The following is a 21052-nucleotide window of genomic DNA, read 5'->3' on the forward strand; positions in this document are numbered from 1 at the left end:
CAGCTGAGAAAATAGAGGCTGAGAGTATTCCAGGGATTCGCCCAAAGTTACTCAGCTTTGCAAGTGAAGGAGGCAGAGGGCAAGACCAGGCTCTTTGGTTGTCAGCCTGATCCAATTTCCAGCTCTCTGTGGGTGCTGAGCTCCTTCTGCCACCCAGCCTGTAAGGGCGTCCGCTATGAATAAACAAATCTGAAAGTGGAGAAGCCCCTCACATCTGTTATGTCATTGTGTCTTCAGAAGTTTAATGTAGGGGCGCCTGGGTGGCACAGCGTGGTTAAGCGTCTGCCTTCGGCTCAGGGCGTGATCCCGGCAATCTGGGATCGAGCCCCATATCAGGCTCTTCTGCTATGAGCCTGCTTCTTCCTCTCCCACTCCCCCTGCTTGTGTTCCCCCTCTCGCTGGCTGTCTCTATCTCTGTCGAATAAATAAAATCTTAAAAAAAAAAAAAAAGAAGAAGTTTAATGTAAACATTTAATTACTTCCATTTCCATTTAACGCACTGGATCAGTGCAGCACTCCCCATTATCCTAGAGGCCTGGAAAAGTTAATGTACTTCATCTGCCATAAGGAAACAGCAACAGGAACTGGAGAGAATTGTCAACTAAAACGTTGTATCAATTAATCAAAACACACTTGATGAGTATTTGCAATGTTCAAAGCATTGTGCCAGGCATATTCTTTGAATTGGAGGGACTAAAAATCTTGTGAGGCTGCATGACAGATAAATCATGAAAGTCAGCCAACACTATGAGCAGCAGGACGTTACCACCAGAGCATGAGAATTACCCGTGCCCTAGGAGTTCCACAGGAAGAATCCACGTGTGCTGGGAATGGAGTGGATGGAGAAAAGTTTGTGGAAGAGGAGAGATGAGAAGTGTAAGCCTGGGTGAAAGGGAGGGAAAAGCGGAAATATACGAGAGCTATTCAAGGACAGGCTGAGGATCAGTGTAGAAGAAACAAAGACTCAGGGCGCCTGGGTGGCTCAGTCAGTTAAGCGTCTGCGTCCAGCTCTGGTCCTGATCTCAGGGTCCTGGGAATGAGTCCCACATCGGTCTCCCTGCTCAGCGGGGAGCCTGCTTCTCTCTCTGCCTATGCTCTCTCAAATAAACAAACAAACAAATAAATAAATAAAATCTTAAAAAAAAAAAGAAAGAAAGAAAAAACAAAGACTTTATGCTGAGGACTATGAAGAAACACAGAAAGACAGATTGAGATTGTTTAGTGAAAGATCTTGAATGTCAGTCCAGGTTGGAGAGAGGATATGTGTAAAATGGAAGGTTTCTGAGCAAAAGAACCAGTGCAAGTGGAATTGAGGAAGGATTCACCTAGCAGTTGACTGAGCTCCGGCGGAAAGCCGGAAGACTGGGAGGCGCGTTAGGAGGGTGCTAGAGAAGTTCACGCAGGGATCTGAGCAGATATGACGGGGCGGAAATGGAAAGACAGGAGCAAGGCATAAAAACACTGCGGATTAAGAACAAACAGAATTCGAGAAACTACTGGCAATGTGGATAGGATGGAGGGAGACATCCAAAATGGATCAATGAATTGAAAATATTAATATAAAACAAAACCCAAGTATGGCCAGGAGCATACATACGGGACGTAGCTACCCAATGGGGCTTCTGCGAGAAGGCAACGTCACTATCAATTTTCTTTCCTGAGTCTTACATTGTGATATGCTCGTGTTTCTTTGTGTACTTACGTCTCGAAAAGCCTCACTTTTCATGCTTTGCTGTCTGGCGTTTGCCGGGGGTTGCATGGATTGTATCTCCACTCCAGTCAGTCCACTTTTCTTCTTTTTCTGAAGAACAATGTACAACTGATACAAAAGTTTTGTTGCTGCCCCAGGCTTTTCCGTGATGATGTTGTGGGCCACATTCTGATCAAACTGCACACCCAGAAGGTGAAGTGTTGGCTCCAAGCGAGAAAAGTTATTAAGTTTGGCATTTGAAACTCTAGGCATTAAAATAGTTTCCATAATTAGACACTGGCATTGAATTAAAAACAAACAAGAAATATCAGAGGCATTATCATGATCTAATATTATTAATTATCCCATGTTCTTTTCAATATACCATTCCTCTCTAAAACCACTCGATCATGTAAATACGTTGAGATTTTCTACTATCCTGAGCTCCACCCATTTATTTCTCTCGAATGGTGAAACTAAAACTCATTTTATACATTTTTCTGCTTAAATACATGCTAGAGTTTTTACAAGAGGTCAATACAATAACAGATAACCAAGTGCCTTCATCTAAACGGAAAAAAAAATGGTTTTGAAAAATACTTTACTCGGAAGGCAAAACTGTAATTTAAATTTCTATTTCTTTAAATGACATTATTACTGGAGTCTGAAAATAGCTGTAAATGTGGCTTTGATGACTTGAACAACAATCCTCTCAGGCACCGTCAGAAATATTCAATTAAATAATATTAGCTATGCAATCACACTCATTATGTAATCTTCACTTTAAAGTTTATATTACTACTGTAAGAATCAGTAAAGACTTTCTAATTTGAAGTCATATCTGAGTCACCTATGACATTTTAATAAGTTTATTAAAGTCTTAACAAAGATGAATAAGGTGCAGTCTCTGCCCTTGAGGGGTTTCCAGGGGGAAAAACAGATGAGTGAACAAGAAGTGGTAAACTGAGGTAAGCGTTGGAATTCAGATCTCAAATGATCTAGGGCTGTTAATAAGCCTATGAATCCAGTGACAGAAGGAAGGCAAAAGAGATGTTAGATGCATTTTCAATTCTTGTGCCGTTCCACGTTCCAACTAGAAGCAAATATCAATTTTAACCACTGGCCTATTTCCTCCTTACTTTAACTTCCTAACATTCAGTGACATTTTTTCATGGAAAAAATATACTGAATATACTCGAATATAAGTGAAAGTCGCCCCCTCCCCCCTCCAAAATGATACCTTAGAAAAGAGGGGTTTGGCACATATTGGGCAGAATTTCTGATAATAGGCGTTATTCCTTCAGTAACTTCATTGTGGACTATAAACTAATTTGGGGGAAGATACAATGTCCTTCATGACTTCAGTTAACTTTTTAGAAGTTTATAGAGATTGCTTCACATTTAAACTTAATATACTGTTGCTAGTATACTGTTTCTCAAGAGGTTGCTGTTTGTTTTTTGTTTCTTGTTTTGTACCACAGATACCACTGCAAATCTGATGAGCGCCATGGAACCTTTCCACAGGAAAGAAAACACAGACCTGCGCATAGACACAAAATGTGTGTGCCTTTTTCAGATGTTTGTGAACCTCTTAAAATCTAGCCTAAAAGTGCCCATTCGCTGCAAATTAAAAACCCATGGTGCAAAAGGAGGTGGGGCTCAGGGACTATAGGAATGATTTCTAAATACGAATGAGGGGTCAATATCATGGGAAGGTCAACGTCAACAAAAATAGTGACGCAACAACTTGAATTCGTCTTCCAGGTATGTGGTGTAATGTACTGTCCTATTTCCTCTGTTTACTGTTATTGTTTCAACAGAAATATTTGGTAAAGCGTACCTGGCATATCAAACGACATCAACAGACTTTGAATAAAATATTTTAAATTAATAAAAGAGAAACAGGTCTCAGAGGGCATGAGAAGAAATAACGAACGCTACAGGAAAGCTCACAATAAGAGTAAACATTTTTTTTAGGTCTTCTTATGTCCAGATTTGCAGTTTGTTCCCCCACAAGTGACCTTGCAGTTTGACATAACACACATCTGCCTAAAGAGAGGGGGGTAAAGCAGACCGTGTTTGGAAAGTACAGCTGTAAAAGGCCAGTGAGATCCATGACTCGTGCTGGCCTCCCCTGGACAGGCACCTGACACCCCGTCTTGTGCTACCATCACAGATATTCTTTCACACCCTTCCTATCCTCAGAGTCCTGTGTCTTGCCCACCACACATTATTTGGACAGATGGCCAGAGAGCCACTTGTCAAGAGCTCTGGCCTGGGTCATAACCTTGGGCTACAGAGATCAGGGCCATCAAATTTCTGGAGGGAAAATCCAAAAGCAAACACTATCCATTTCCAAATGTTATCAGAACCTAGCCCTGCACCCGTAAACATGGAGAACACTTCTTCTCCTCTTACTTGTTTCTACACGGCCCCAAGAATGCAGTGTGAGCCGGTGAGTATGAAGGGTCAGCCATACATTAGGCTTTAAAATGGCTGTTGCGAACTGGCTGAAGCACCAGGTATAGCAGTACTTCTCTCCCAGATTTGCAAGCAATCAAAACTGTAAGACTGTAACTGGTGTGTAAATTGGTGGAAGTCCGCTCTCGTCATAGCAGGTGCTCCGTCAGTCCAGCGTGGTAATCAACAGCTGCTTTCGTTTGCGGAGAAACCACGAGGACATCTTTGCTCTGGAGACAGAGTATCAGATGTAAATGATGACCTCTGAGGGAGTAAGGAGCACATCCTGGGAAAAGTCGTCTTCTTTCCGTGCGCTGTTTGTTTTTAGCACGTGAGGACTTGTTGATCTTAAAGCAAATTCCCAGATTTTGTGTGGATGTGGCACAGAAGGTAGTGAGTGGGCGAGGGGAGGGGAAGGGGGGTGTCTTTTTTTGTGTGTGTGCTTTCGTTGATGGACAAAAACATGCCACTGGTAATTTGAGCATGGAAGGGTTTTTTCTTTCATAAAACGTGGAAGGAAAATAATCAAGAACAAAAAATCTTATTTGAGGCAAATCCCATCCACTGTGTTATTTCTCTCATGTGCAAGCAATGCTATCTGTAGTAAAGAACATAAAAAATTATTAAGTTCATGGCAACTCATGTGACATGTTTGTTCATGATGATTTTAGCATCATATTCATTGGTTTAGGAGACAAAACTTTTGTGTCTCATATTTTGGTTGCCACAATTCTTAGCTGATTAGTTTTTATTTTTTGTTTATTCCTGTTCTAGGACTTAGAGGAAAGATCATATTTTCTTGTGATTTTTCTAAGACATAAAACATTCTTAGGATTATTTTAGTTTTTTAAACATTTACTTATTTATTTGAGTGAGAGAGAGAGCGCGCATGTGCATGCGTGCAATGGGGGAGGGGCAGAGAGAGACGGAGAATCCCAAGCAAGACTCCCCACTGAGCACAGAGCCCAATGCTGGGCTGTATCCCATGACCACAAGATCAAAACCTGAGCCAAAATCAAGAGTCGGATGCTTAACTGACTGTGTCACCCAGAGACTCCCATTCTTAGGATTATTTAAATTATTTTAAGTATCTGATACTTGTAGTCCTTATTTGCCCAGAGATTACCTATCGTCTCTTCTCCTTACCCCCTGGTGAGGGAACACATCTTACAAGGTTAGTAGAAGCTGCCCCCCCAGGAATATCCACGCTCCATTACTTTTATCCTATTATTCTCTAAGGCAAATAACTTCCATTACAAGCAACATTTATATTTTAGACTAATAAAAACTAAAAATTCTAGACAAAACCCCCAAATCATGAGCCCTAACATTAGACATCTGCCTTAAAAACAGGCTTTGGCAAAGAAGGACCCTTTTCCTCGCAAAGTACACTACTTGGAAGGTCATATCCATGGATTTACTGATCCTTCTTTAAAAGACCATAGGCCCCTGGAAAAAGAGTGTGTTGTCCCAAGAATTCAAGATGAATGGAATTTGGTTGTCAGAACAAGTAGGTCCCTCTTTTCACGTTAAGGAAAGTTAGTTCTTTGCAGTGGGTGAAAAGCAGGGCTGTGACACATGATGTTACTCAGGGCACATCCGGTCCAAAGGTAGGGCAAGGGTGTGAGTCTACCTTGTGCTCAGCTTGCCACGCTTTGTCCCTCATGCGAGGCTGTTTTACACAAAAAGGGGTTCCTCTCCTTAACACAAAGGCCTCTCTGTTCACTGAGACCTGTGTCTTCACAGTAGTGTCTATCCAGATGAGGTCCCTTTTTCCATTTAACACAAAGGGCCTCTGTGGCCCTGCTGACAAAAGTCAATGTAATATACCCGAAATACTACATACATCCTCTGGTCAGAATGGTGCTGTAAGTTATCTAAACAGGTATACTTTCTGACATCATTCATTTATTCCATAGAGAAAGATAACTGTGGGTCAGCTATGGGCTGGGGACAATGCCTGGAGCACAGGGAATACACACACTACATACTCTGCAACTTTCAAGAACTGTAATTTAAAACAACAGTGAGATACCACTATACTCCTATTAGAATGGCCAAAATCCAAAACAATGACAACACTAAATGCTGGCGAGGCTGTGAGGCAACAAAAACCCTCATTCGTTGCTGGGAGGAATGCAAAATGGTACAGTCACTTTGGAAGACAGTTCGGTGGTTTCCTACAACACTAAACATATTACCATGTGATCCAACAATTGGGCCCCCTGTTATTTACCCAAAGGAGCTGAAATTTTATGGCCACACAAAACCTGCACATGGATGTTTACAGCAGCTTTATTTATGATTGCTAAAACTTGGAAGCAACCAAGATGTCCTTCAGCAGGTGACTGGATAAATGAACTGCGGTACATCCAGACAATGAAATACTCTTCAGTGCTAAAAACAAATGAGCTACCAAGCCATGAGAAGACATGGAGGAAATGCAAATGCATATTTCTAAGTGAAAGAAGCCAAGAGTTCCAACTATATGACATTCTAGAAGAGGCAAAACTATGAAGATAGTAAAAAAAAAAAAAATCAGTGGTTGCCAGGGTTGGGGTAAGGGAGGATGACTGGTGGAACATAGAGGATTTAGGGCAGTAAAAATACTATGTATGATACCATAATGGTAGATACAAGTCATTTTACGTTTGTGCAAACTCATAGAATGTACAACCCCAAGAATGAACCCTAATGTAAACTATGTACTTTGAGTGAACGTGTATCATTATAGGTTCATCACCTGTAACAAATGCACCACTCTGGTTGGGGAGTGGATACCGGAGGAGGCTATGAATGTGTCAGGACAGGGGGTTAATGGGGAATCTCTGTGCCGCCTTCTCCATTTTGCTATCAATCTGAAACTTCTTTAAAAAATAAAATTTAAAAGAAAATAGGCAAGGATTGCATAACATTTCACCAGTGAAGCTATACAAAAGACTAATAAGCGTGGATAAAGATGCTCACCATCATTACTCATTAGGGAAATGCAAATCAAAATCACAAGAGATACTTCTTCATACTGGCTAGACAACTATAATCAAAAAGACCATAACAAGTATTGATGAGAATGTGGAAAAACTGAAACCTTCATATATTACTAGCGTGAATGTAAATGGTAACGGGCACTTTGGAAAGCAATTCGAGTATTCTTCAAAATTGTAAACATAGATCGTGTAACCCAACAATTTCACTCTCAGGTATATACCCAAGAGGAATGAAAACATTTCCATGTAAAAACACAATGTTCATAGCAGCACTGTTCATAATAACCAATAACTTGTATCCACCAATTAATGAATTGATAAATGAAATGCAATATATCCAATTGAAATTATTCAGCACATGAATAGGAATTAAGAAGTACGGATACATGCTACAATATGGATAAACCTTGAAAACATTATCCTAAGTGGAAGGAGCCAATCACAAAATACACATATTGTACAATCCCAAAATGTGTAAAATAGGCAAACCCATAGAGACAGAAAATAGATAAGTGGGTACCAGGGGCCAGGTAGTTATGGTGATGGTGGTGAATATACTAAATATGTAAATATGCTTAAAACACTGAATCCTATGCTTTAAACTGGTAAATTACGGTCCGTGAATTAGATCTCAGCATAGCTGCTATAAATAAAAAATATTACAGGGGTTTCTTTTTTGGCCAGGATACTGTAAGTAGCTTCATTTCTCTTCAAAGAAAGAAGAACCAATTAACAAAATTGTAGCTCACTATCCTTTAACTTTGGGAGCTAAAGCCATCCAAATGCCAAAGGAGTCGACTCGTTTTAGGAAAGAATTTATCTCACTAACCTGCTTTCTGAAAATTCTGAAAAATCACCCTGAAGTTCAAACTTGTGCAGAATTTCTCCAATTAGATAACCACTGGAAAATGCCTTTGCAAATGACTTGGGACCTGAATTTTGAAACATAAAGATAAAGAAGTAAATTATAATGTTCCATATAGAGCACAATTATTTTCATTATATATGCACAGAGTAAAACTCCATAACTTAAGTTGAACTCAAAATGCCATGAAAATACTTCTAGAAACATCTTTTAATAATCAAATAAAGAGACTGAAGTTTAACAGATGATGTCTTATAAAGATCCTTAAATAAGTATAAATCGATACTCAAAGACACATGAAATTTTGAAAGAAACACAATTTTTGACCAAATTAAACAAAATACAACCAATAAAATTTATCTAAACAACCTTAGATCTCAAGTCAAGCCTTCAATTTATTCTACAAAATTACACTCTGATACCTTAGTTATCAATATAGTCTATGGATGATGATAGCATATTCTAGCCAAGTGAGGTGCAATCTAACTTTAGTAAACTTTAAGACTTAATTTTAACCTTTTTACAATGGAAATTTTACAAAAACCATCTATCTGTGCCTTCTCAGATAAAGCCTACTAAGTAGCTCTCCCTTGGTAGTTCCAGAGGTTGCTCTGATCTATTTGTTGTCCCACGCAATGACAGAGATAGCCCGGAGGAAAACAGAGTTTAGAGTCAGGGACATCTGCATTGGAAACTTGACTCCACCCCTTACTAGCTGTGCAACCCCTGGCAAGCTGCTTAACCTCCCTGAGTTCCCTCTCCTCATCTCTACAACAGAGATAACCGTATCTCTCTCTCTCCTGAAGAGCTATTTTAAAGATTAGAGGTTAATGTATGAGAATTGCTTGGTACCATGCCTGCCACGGAGTAAGCACATAATGATAGGTGCAGAAAAAAATGTGTTAATAAAATTTGCTTTTTAAAAAATGTTCTTAGTGGTGGGGTCACTTGTATTTCTCTTATAAAGTGAAGGATATCGGGTTACATGTTACTCAAGGATAACATGCAAAGTTGATACACAAAACAAATCATGTTATCATAGGACAAAGCTATCATCTCTCAAATGATTTCAAAATACTCCCCAAACCTTCAACATGTTTCTGTCAGAGTCCTTTGCGCAACAGCAATCCAAGCAATATATATCCCTGAGGTATCACAAGCTCATTTATACCAGATTGCCCTCTTTTATCTATTTGACTGGTAATAAGGTGGCTAATTGATTATGAAGAAATAACATTTCCTCCTGATTTGTTGAAATGGTACGATACATAATAAAGTAGTTAAAAATGATGTCAACTATGCCCATTGACTCTATCTACTTAGGGTGAACTCCAGAACCATCCAGCATCAGAATCCTTTGACTGTGTCCCCCGGCTGATATCAGACAGTAGTAGTATTTGAAGCACCTGAAATCCAAATGGCTCCATCCACGTCCAAAGGGCAGAGGTATGCTGTCTCCCCCTCCTGAGTCATTTCTGCTTCTTCCTTTCCTCAAAGACCTGACACTGTTGGCCACCAATGCTGTTACCTGGTCTTGGCCGCCATCACTGTCCTCACTGTGCCATCTGGGCTGCTCTTGCTGCATCCTGCACCTCTCTGTTGTTGCTTCCTTCTTTCTGGTTTTTTCCCCCCTTCTCTCTTCCATAGCCCATCCTTATTTTCCTCTTAGCTTTCTGAGGAGCCATTTGACATACAGCCATTGTCAGACTAGGGGTATCTGGTAATAGTCTAAAGACCACTGCTTTGCTCTCAGAAGCTGTTGCTCTGCAGCCTTCAGGAAGTCCCATTCCCCTCTCTCACTCGCCCTGGATTTTGCACTATGTCTGCTGTTCCTTTGACTGAACGCCTGAAGTTTAGCCCATGAACAACCGGGGAATATCTGTATCCTGTTCTGTCACCCTCGATATAGTTGGCAAATGGCTTTGGTAAACTGTTTGCTACACAAAGATCACAGAAAAATAAAATCATAATCCATCGTCTTTGAAACGTATGACATATTAACAAGGCAATTCAGATATGAGGAAAAGAGAGGCATTTATGGATATTAAGTTCAAAGAACAGTGAACACTTATTATTTCATTGTCAAATAGTTTACTACAAATAAACAAGTACAAAAACGTCTGTCTGCAGCTTTGCATGCATAGGACACCTCAGATTTACTGCATGCTACGTAAGCCAAAAAGAGAACGGTGAGTGAAGAACGATAGCAAATGGGCAGACATGAAGAAAAAAATAAAAGAGGAAAAGATGACTACCTGCAAGAAATCAGACAGGAAAGAAGATGATGAAGAGAACATATATTAGCTAGGAATATACAGATTAAAAAGGATGAGAAGACAGAGAGGAAGCCAGAGAGAGAGAGAGAAAGAAAAAGAGAAAGGGGGAGGGGTATGGGAAAGAAACAACAAGGAAAAAAAGAAAAAAGCAAAGGAAAGTTTATTTTTGCCCTTTGGTTTGTTATATTTTTCTTCCCAGTAAAGGTTCCTGGCTACCGTGACTAATTCCATGATGGCCACCTCTATAAGTTCATCTGCACTAACAACTGGAATTTCCTGTGGGAAAGAAGAAGTGGGTTGACTCTAGGACAAGATCAATGAATAATCTGAGAAATAAATAAACCGTGGGAGCCCAGTGATATTCTTCATCCTGAGCTCCGAAGTCATTTACATCTGGGACCAGGTCATTCAGCAACAACTCAACCCTGCCTCCGATTTTCCACGCTGCACGCCTGATCCCTATCACAATGGTTTTCTTTTGCTGCAATCTTTGATGTGGGCCTTTCTGGAAGGTCTATATGAGGCAAGATACAACAAATGAAATGGCCCGTGTGTTTCCCACCAAAATGACCCTGAGCCAGCTGGAGAAAGCACATAAAGGAGATGAACCTTCTGTATTCCAAAATGGGAATGAGGAAAGCAACGGCTCTGGAGAAAGAGTCTCTGGGTTTGACTCCTTGTTCATTTATGAGCCGCTGAATTTGGGGCAATTATAAAAGTCTCAGTTTCTTGTCTTGAAAAGAGGGAGAACGATGCGTTCTACCTCCTAAGAGTTGGTTTGAGAACTAAAGGAGATATTGCATGTAAACACTTAGCATAATTCCTGGCATATAGTTAAGGGCTTAGTGACAATTTCTATTGTTATTATCAGTGCTTCCCAATTTAATAGGCCATATTAATTATCCAATCCCTAAACTCAATGACTACAGTACAAACATCCTTATTTAAAAAGTAATTCAATACTCAGAGGGCAAATATTTGACATTGTCTTTAAAGTCAAATACTGTCCCCCCCTTAGGTCCAGATAAAGTGTATCAGTCCCCCCAGAAGCATGTGTAGTCAAACACAGTTGATTCCTACAGCAAAACATTTCAATGGGAGAAATAAAGACTAAACATAGCATGACAGCATTTCTGGTTAAGTTTTGCCACCAAATGAATAAAGAGATACTTGAATTGTGGAATTGTAGATAAGGGTCTGTAGACCTACACATTCTATGCTTAGTGGTCTTCACTCTTCCTTTACCAGAAAAGCAAAGATCTCATCAGCATTATCAACCACATTTGAAAAGCCAAGCAAATATACTTCCATTTGAGAGGGAGAAAAGCAGTTGTTGATAGCTTGGCACTGAACTGGCCCCATCAGGCCTTGGCATTCCTAGCAGTTGGCCTGGCACTCACAGCTAGGCCTTGGCATTCTCCTGTTGCACATAATCAATTTCATAGCATACCAACACCAGACAAGGCCACGCCGTGACCCTGACAGATCAAGACAAAAACAAAATTCCTTTGTAATCATGTCTGTAGTCACACCAAAACAGTATTGTCCAAAACTCAAACATAACCAAAAATGCCCCTATTGTGGCCAGTATGACTATTTGCTGCTTTTTTACTAATCATGGCTTTGTCTTGCTTTCTTCTCTCTACTTCCTAGATGAGACTTAGTAAGATACCCAGTCATAGAGTTGCCTATGCTACTTGGCATGGTCCAAGTCAAAGCAAAGCTCTACTTCCTTGAACCCTCCTCAAAAAACACCTAATACAAAACCAGATACTTTAAGTCCTTTCTAAGTCCCTCTTACTGAATAACCCACAGCTCCCCATGGTAAATGTTTTCTCCTATTGGCCACGAGTCAATAAACCCAACTTTGTTCAATGACAGGTGTGTGTCCTGTGGTCTCTGTCTGGAGGACACTGACAATTTATTTTCCTCCAGAATAACAACAGGATGATCAGCTCTCTCCTTTGAAGACATTATCATAATTCTCAAGATGTACTAGCAGAAACAAAATCTCTATATCATTCTAATATTCTTTGATGGTTAAAACATTGAATGGCATTCTTTTCTTGGGACTTCATATCTTAAAAATTTTGATACTGATTTACACAACAGCCTTCAGGTATCAGATATGGATGTCTTAATTTTTAGGCAATGGAAGCCAAATTTTCATCAAGGTAAATGCTGCTGAGCTGGCCAGGAAACACCAAAAACAATGTATTTCCTAAGGACACTGAGGGAGGAAAATGTGTGGTTTAATGTACACCAGGTTAAACAAGGAATGAAGTAAAAGTGAGGAGACCCAGAATCTACTGGTAACTTGTCACTACCCCTAAACAAATCTCTAAACACATCTGATTTAATTACCTCATATGCCAAAGAAGAATTAAATGATGTCTAAGATTCGGGGCACCTGGGTGGCACAGCGGTTAAGCGTCTGCCTTCAGCTCAGGGCGTGATCCCGGCGATCTGGGATCGAGCCCCACATCAGGCTCCTCTGCTATGAGCCTGCTTCTTCCTCTCCCACTCCTCCTGCCTGTGTTCCCTCTCTCGCTGGCTGTCTCTATCTCTGTCAAATAAATAAAATCTTTTAAAAAAAAATGATGTCTAAGATTCTTTTCGCTATCTAAAGGTATGAGTCTAGGATATGGTAAGGTCACAGGCCAACAAAAGGTCAGCACAATACATTATAAAATATTATACTTAAGTAAATATTCAATAGGATACTTTAAAATCTCTGTTCTGCTTCTCAAAATGAAATTTGAGAGTAATCAACAAAGTATAATTAGTGCACAAGGGGGCCCAAATAAAGAATGTCCCTAAAATTTGGTACAAATAGAAAATATAACTGTCTAAAAAACTACTAAGATTTACTATAAAAGGACAAAACTAGCCACCTATGGAAACCCATTTGTAAAATAAAATTAGCAAGGAACATAGATTATTTCTTAAAGCTCACAATTTACCTATTTAAATTTTTTACACCTCAGGTAGATAATAATCTTGGGATATATTAATTAACCATATCCCGAATAGAGGTTTGCTGTAACAAATGAAGAACACACACATGTTGTAACTTTAGAAATTTTTGTAGTCGTAGCAGCACTGGAAAATATCATCGAACAATATGATTTACCCATGAGCTGGTGGAAGAGGAGGAGAAGGGAATTTGACTCTAATTGAACCTATCACAGCTACATAGATCAAACATCTCTGGAGCAGAAAAGTAAAACACAGGAAATATTAGTTGATTTGAAGCTTCTTTTGGTAACATCTAATTTCTGATCATCAATGAGAAATCTGACTTATAAATCTGATCTTCTTCTGACTGTATCAGCCCATCAAAATGAAGCCTCACGTACAATTGCCAGTGTCAGTTCTTTTGCTATTTTTCCCCTCAGGACATATGGGTACCCTGATTTATAAAATCAAAATGTAATCCCAGTTAGTATGAAACGATTCCTGAAAAATTGCTTAAAGTATTAAAACAGAGCTTCTGAAATCACAAAGATGAGGATCAAAGTACCAAGGGTGACCTTTTCAAAGATGAACAAATCCATAAGGTTCAGCCTAAAATAATGCTTCACTTTTGCCTCACTGGCATACTCTCATGTAATAAACAATTAGCTAATAAATACCCGTTATAGGACAGGCATGATAGTAGGCATTATCCTAAAGTAAGAGACAGAAAAAAAGTTGAAATAATGCTCATCAAGTATCTAGATCTAATATAGATGTTAGGCACTGTGGCAGGTGTTTTCTGTTTCCAATTTCATTTCATATCCTTCCAGATATAGAGAATTTTTTTTTCCATTTTCCAATTGAAGTACAGTTGACACACAACGTTACCTTAGCTTCACGTGTACAAATAATGATCTGACAACTCTATACCTTATGCTGAGCTCGCTGCAAGTGCAGCCTACCACCTGTCACCACACAGCACTGTTAAATACCGTTGACCATTTCCCCATGCCGCCCCTTTCACCCACATGACTCATTCATCCCATAACTGCGACTAGAACCACTACTACTCTTACTTCTCAGGGCATAAAACTGGGACCTAGAATAATTATTTATATTTCAGATGCTACAAAATTGATAGTTAGAGAAACTTAACTATCCCAAATCCAATTTTCTCTTTATTATACCTCTGCTACTATTGATAACAATGTTAAAGATTATTGAAACAATTAAAGTATGCATAATAAGGTATTTACAATTTTCAATATAACCACAGCCAGAATCCAAAAGAATATGGACTATCTTGTATATACCCATGCTTACGAAAGATCTGATCTGCATAATACATAGAATTCAAATGCTTCTACTTATTACGAAGAATGTTCAGTTATGACATCCCATTGCTACTTTCCTCACATAGTGAATTCATAGGAGTTTTGTAAAACAGAGGCAATGCTTATTCTTGAAAATAATTGAGAGTTCCTAAAGAATTCTACAGCAAAACTTTTAGTAACATTACTCTACTTTACTTTTTTTTCATTATAGAAACAACTGCTTGAAAACAACTGCTTGAATTTCAGATGTAATTTTGTGTTGAGCAACTTTCTGTATTCCAAGACATTTGATTACCATATACATGTAAGCATCGTTCCCTAGGAGAAATGGTCTAGTTAAATTAAACTCACTGGAGATCCTTAGCTTTGGTAACAAAGCTTTGAATCTTCATATGTTGAGACTAATCAAGTCTCTGGTGACTCCCAGAAACCTCATTAAGAGGAGGGAGACGGTTCTCAATTGAGGATCATTGGAATTTATTTTCTTTACTGCTGATACTCAGGGTAGTCCAGGCAACAGGAAATTCAATACAGTAGCTTTATCCAAATTGGCTTCTCCTTTCAGAATAATGCAGAAATCAATCCGCTTTAGCTGCCTTGCCAATGACTGAACCATTATTATCCAGCCTCATCAAGACAGTGTAAATGCACTCACTTGGCATTCTCTGTTTTCTTTGTCCGAGCAAGCAACATATGTTCTGTACTGCTTCTAAACAAACACTCATAAATCCACCTTTGCCATTTACCCATCTAGGAATCAGGCTATACCTTGTGAAGTTACACCATGCCTCGATGGTTGAATTTATGTACTTCTTAGAACTTCAAACTGAACAGTAATCCTTATAAAAGGAACTCAAATGAATACACTTGAGAGAGTTGAGGTTTTAAAAAAATATATTCCCTCACTGTAAATTGCAATATACAATATAGTGCCTAAGAGCACAAGTCAAAGATCTAGCTTCAAATTCTAGCTCTAGGATCCACTAGCTTTGTGACCCTGAATAAATCACCAAGCATCTCAGTTTCTTTTACTCATCTTTACAGCTGGGACAATGCCTCTTAGGGCCTTCTTTTAGAATTCAAAAACAAACAAACAAACAAAAACAAACAAACAAACTCCTATGTAAAGGAGTTAGCATAGGGTCTGGTATAAGTGCCTCAGTGTCTAATAATGTTTTTATTTATTATTTTTTATTATTTTTTTCATTTATAAAAATCACTTAAGAAAAGAATTCTTATGTAATCCTCCCTAATACTTTATTATAACATGCTTACTAATTTCAATTAAAAATCACCTTTTTCTCCTATTTTGTCATGTGAAGTTTGATCTTTTTTGGTCTTCTATTTGTAATGCTATGTTGAGTTTTCCTTGCAAAATATGAAGGCAATACAAGCAACAAGCCAAGTAACACCAATGTATAAAGAAAAGCCAGCAATCTTCTCCTCTCCCAGGGTAACCAATATCAATACACTAGTTTATATTCTTCCACACTTTTCTCTGTGCTTATAAAAACAGACAATATGAAGATTCACGTATATGTCAGTAGTCTAGCATATGACTCTCCACATAGTTCTCTGTGCTAATATAAACAGATAGATATGTGTGTCTCTGTGTGTCTGTGTAGCTATATTTCCTAGTTGGTACAAAAACGGAAGTATACTCATCATAATAAGCTTTAACTTTTGTTTTTTACTTGACAGAAATACATAAATATCCTCTAGGTCAAAAGTTACAGCACTAACTCATTCTTTCTAATAATGGCATACCAAACCATAGCATGAATACAGCATCATTTATCCAAGTACGCTACTATTGAAGGATATTTAGATTGTTTCCCATTTTTTAACTTTGTCCCTACCATCCATGTAGCAATAAACATCCTTATTCAAATATCCTCACATAGTGGTGATTTTACTGTAGTATGACAGCTTCTGAAAAGTGAGATTTAGCATTGATCATGTCCCAAGCATTATTCTAAATGCTTTACATTTATTAGCTCATTTAATCTTGACACAATTCGATGAGCTACTATTATTTCTCCTATTTTGAGGATCACGAAATTTAGGTAAATAAATTGCCCAAGGTCACCAACAAGTGAGTGGTGGATAAGTGGTTTCAAACCAGACAGTCTGGTTTCCAAATCCCTGCTCTTAACATGACCCTTATAGAGAAAATTGCTATATTATTTTCTCCAGAGGTTGTTGCCACGTATAGTCCTTCCATGATGGTTCCTCTTAACCATTCTGAGCCTTTCACTATTCACCATAAAATGTCTTATCTAATGACTGGAATCAACAGCTGGCAGTACACTTCTTCAGGTGCACTAATCCTATCTTGTTTCCAAATGCATTGAGTGTGTTTCCTATAATCTGAAAAGCCTTTCACCATACAGAATCTGGTTACATCAGGGACTGTCCCTTTAGACTCCGGTTAGCAGTTAGAATCAAGAAATAAATATATATTCCTAATGAGTGAGCTGCAGAATATTGCAGCCCTCTCTGACAACAACTTCAAGGAAGCAGACATCGGGAATTTCCCATTCATAGCTACGTTGTTAAAATTCTCACTTAAAACGTCTCCACTCTTAATCTTCACAGAAAGAAGTAATTCTTCCTCTTCCTCTCAAAACCAAAATCCCAAAAACTGGTTACAATTAGAATTACAACTAATACAATTACAATGACATACTACTGTTGTTATGTTTCTTATTAATTTTATTTACTTTTCTCAAAAGTGTTTCAGTATGCAATAGAGTCTTGGGGACTTGGCAAAAGGGTGTGGTTTTTTACTAATCGAGTAAATCAACCAAATGAAACTCGGCAATCTGGAACTGCTTTTCTTTGAAAGACTGTAACTTAAGGGAATTAAATTCCACTTTGGCGCCTATGGTAAAAGGGAATCAAAAAAGTGCTAAACGTTGTGCTGTGATCAGCATCATATTTTAGGTGAGAAACAGCGACGAAACGGGATGATCATAGAATCCTGTGAAAGAGTAGATTGCAGTTCCCAGGGAGTGTGTGGGCTGTGGTTTGGCAAAGAGTCTACGGTTTATGCCTCAAGAAATGCAACTGGAGGTGCTCCAATATTAAGAAGCTTAATGCTGATAACGAATATCTTGCTGCTTCAGAAGCACTACTGGTCTAGCAAATTCCACGGTTGACCTAATGTCGGGTTGGCACTATTGCCCCTCTGGTAGCGACTTGGCGTTGTGCAAGGGTGCTTCTGCGAAAACAGACCGAAATGATTTGGGCTGAAAACCTCTTGCCTTGAGCAAAAACCATACCAGCTGGAAAACGAAGTGCTGAAGAAACAACAGAAAAAAGTGAGCTGGAGGATACAGCTCTGCTGGAATTACTCGGCTGACATAGACATTGCCAGCATGTTACCATTGCCTCTGTGGTCGTGGGAGTTAGAAACTTTGGAGGGCAACTTCATGGCTGGGATAAAATCACATTAGTGAGTAAGGTCAGCTTTAGCCAAGAGTGAAGAGTGGTCGGAAATAGCTACTGTTTGTAAATTTTGAGCTAAAACTGCTACAGTCGGTAAATGTTAACATATTCTGCATTAACTCGTTTCACACACACCCCTCTCCCTCTAGGTGGGTAGGCACTGAGAGTATGATCGGATCTATTTTATACTGGAGGAAACACGCAGAGAAGGTATTGTAACTTCTCCAGGGGCATGCATCTAGTAGGGTCCCAGCTGGCTTTCAGGCTTCATATTTCACTGGCTTGCCAGCCTACCATGCTTCTAAGGATGTGAAGGGAATAAGGTCAGGGCCAGATTATAGAGTCCAGCAAGTTCTTCTCTCCATGGGAACGAAGGATACCTCCCTAAACCCTCGGACTGCTTAGAACCGCACAGATCAGAAACTGCGGGGTTGGGCCCACCGTGATGATGGGTAACTCGGGGGCAGCAGGATGAGGATGGGAGAAGCTGAGGTTACTGGGGCCACCAGACAGGCCTGGGGCTCTGCGGGCCCCGCAGGCGCCTGGACCGCACTGCTCGCGCTTTCCCCGCCACCTTCCGTGCGCACGCCGCGCTCCAGGGCTCTGCGCCCCGCTCGCCCCTAGCCCGCTCTCCCCGGGCCGTGTCACTCACTCACGGTCTGGGACACCTTCACCTCCTGGTTGAGCCACTGGCACAGAATCTCCGACATGGTTCGGCCTGCGCCTTCTACGGTAAGCAGGTGTAGGAACGCGCGGGAAACCCAGCCTGGGGCCCAGCGTCCTTCTGCTGCCAAAGGCAACCCGTTGCTAAGGAAGCGTATCCAGGCCGGAGCCTGGGGGGGGGAAAGCCTGGGGCAAGAGGGGCGCCAGAGTGCAGGCGCGGAGGACGGAAAACCGTGGCCTGCCCCCTGCCGGCGGGTGAGCCCGGAGCGTGCGCAGGCGCCGGGGCCTCCGCGGTGGTGCTGGCGGCGGGGACTCGGAAGCGGGGCTGCGAGGTGGACGAGCGATGGGTGGGCGGAGGGAGCCAGCCAGGGAGGCCACGGCCTGAGCGGGGCCTCTCGGACAAGCAGAAAAAGAAAGCAGGAGTCTTGACTGAAAGGGGATTCTTTTTCTTCCGGTTTGTCTTTTCAAGAAATCGACAGTAAATCTTCTCTAATGGCAGTCATTTTGTCATTGATTTACAAATTGCCAGTTCTAGTTGCTGTATTGTATGGCTACCCTGGCAAGAACGGAATGTGTCTATCGTGTATTTTAGTCCCAGACCTGGTATAGGGCCTGACACCCAGCAAGCATACAATAATGTTTGTTGTTAGTGGTGACCACACTAACAGGGTAATTCCTCTCTCTGCCGTGTTTTGAGAGGTGAATACTTAATGAGCTTATTTTCTGGTCAGTTTTTCCTTCCAGGTAATTATTTTAAAACGTATTTTGACAAACACTCTTACCTTGAGCAAACCCAAGTCAGGCTCCTTTGAATCCTCTTCTCCTGGAGGATGCGAACTTGAGCTCTGTCCTTACCCCCCCCCCTTTTTGGGGGGTCTGGCTACTTTTTTTTTTTTAATATTTTTTTATTATGTTAGTCACATACAATCCATCCCTGGTTTTTGATGTAAAGTTCGATGATTCATTAGTTGCGTATAACACCCAGTGCACCATGCAATACGTGCCCTCCTTACTACCCATCACCAGCCTATCCCATTCCCCCACGCCCCTCCCCTCTGAAGCCCTCAATTTGTTTCTCAGAGTCCATAGTCTCTCATGCTTCATTCCCCCTTCTGATTACCCCCCCCTTTCTTTATCCCTTTCTTCTCCTACAGATCTTCCTAGTTCTTATGTTCCATAGATGAGAGAAACCATATGATAATTGTCTTTCTCTGCTTGACTTATTTCACTTAGCATTATCTCACTGGAGGAGATAATGTCCTTACCCCCTTAGTCCAGTTCTAGCAAGAATCCTGCTCAGCTGGGTCTGTTTAAGGAAAATCCCTCCCCTTCCATATTGATCAAATTCTACGTCCCTCACCCTTGATGTCTGCTCCCCCTGGCCTGCCTTCAGCAAGAATCCTTCAAGTCACTTTAGCCAGAATCCCCTTGGCCCTGATGTTCCTCTTAGAAAATTTCCATCCACTGACCCCAGCCCTGATCCTTGGCTATAAATCCCCACTTTTCCTTGTTGTATTCAGAATGGAGCCCCAACCAGAATGGAGCCCCAACCAGAATGGAGCCCCAACTTGCTCCCCTGCTGTAAAACTGCTTTGCAATGGTCCCTTGAATAAAGTCTTCTTACTGTCTTCAACAAGGGTCAGAAAAATTTTCCTTTAACGATTTCTAAAATTTTAGATGGAGTTATAGAAAAAAATTATATACATTTGTATTATGTATACTTAATCTTATATGTATGATAAATAATGCATAATAGTGTATTTATGTATGTCACAAATATAAAGAATTTCCTGTCAAAGGCCTGGATACATCAAATTATGATTCTTTTAAACTATATGCACAATAACAGTGATATCCTACTAGAATAAGCGTCTCTTAAGATTAATCTGAAATTGGTCCATATATCTTGATTGGCTAAAATTTGGTACCCTTTAACTTTACTTAACTTTTAAATCTCCCATCCCATGAGTTTCCTCACACCCAACAGAGCAGACATGGCTGCGATTGGAACAATGGAAATTCTGAGGGAGGTTTATTACCAACAGAACTGGGGCCTGATACACTTGATATGTCTCACCTTAGAGTTGTCCAAATTTGGGAGATCAAATGATTCTAAAAACCTGTATAGCAAGGGGAATATATCTAATGAAGTTTTATCCATTGGAAACATGTCATCCCTGAAAAGATTTCTAAAGGTGCATATGTGCCTAGAAATCACTGTTGAGTTACTTGTGTTTTTTTGTCATCCTGGTAGTATATTTATTTATTCAAGAGACAGAAAGATACAACATGCAAGGGGGGTGGGTGTCGGTAGGGGCAGAGGAAGAGAGAGAATCTTAAACAGGCTCTGCGCCCAGCCTGGAGCCCAA

General features: G+C 40.2%; 1 protein-coding gene across 3 annotated transcripts in view; it reads right to left on the reverse strand.

The window, feature by feature from the left end:
• Positions 1-18833, reverse strand: part of LOC123785470 (sperm flagellar and cilia associated 2) — a 135365-nt gene extending 116532 nt beyond the window's left edge. For all 3 annotated transcript variants that reach the window (XM_087867937.1, XM_087867939.1, XM_087867938.1), the window contains exons 1-3: positions 18673-18833; positions 7967-8069; positions 1703-1955 (exon numbers count right to left, since the gene is read on the reverse strand). In XM_087867937.1, the coding sequence (XP_087724063.1) occupies positions 1703-1955; positions 7967-8069; positions 18673-18730 (414 nt within the window). In that variant the 5' untranslated portion in view covers positions 18731-18833. The remainder of the gene's footprint in view (positions 1-1702; positions 1956-7966; positions 8070-18672) is intronic.
• Positions 18834-21052: the final 2219 nt, after the last annotated feature.

Source organism: Ursus americanus, chromosome 15 (assembly GCF_024610735.1).
Source record: "Ursus americanus isolate L20-20 chromosome 15, mUrsAme1.1.p, whole genome shotgun sequence".
Lineage (NCBI taxonomy): Eukaryota > Metazoa > Chordata > Mammalia > Carnivora > Ursidae > Ursus > Ursus americanus.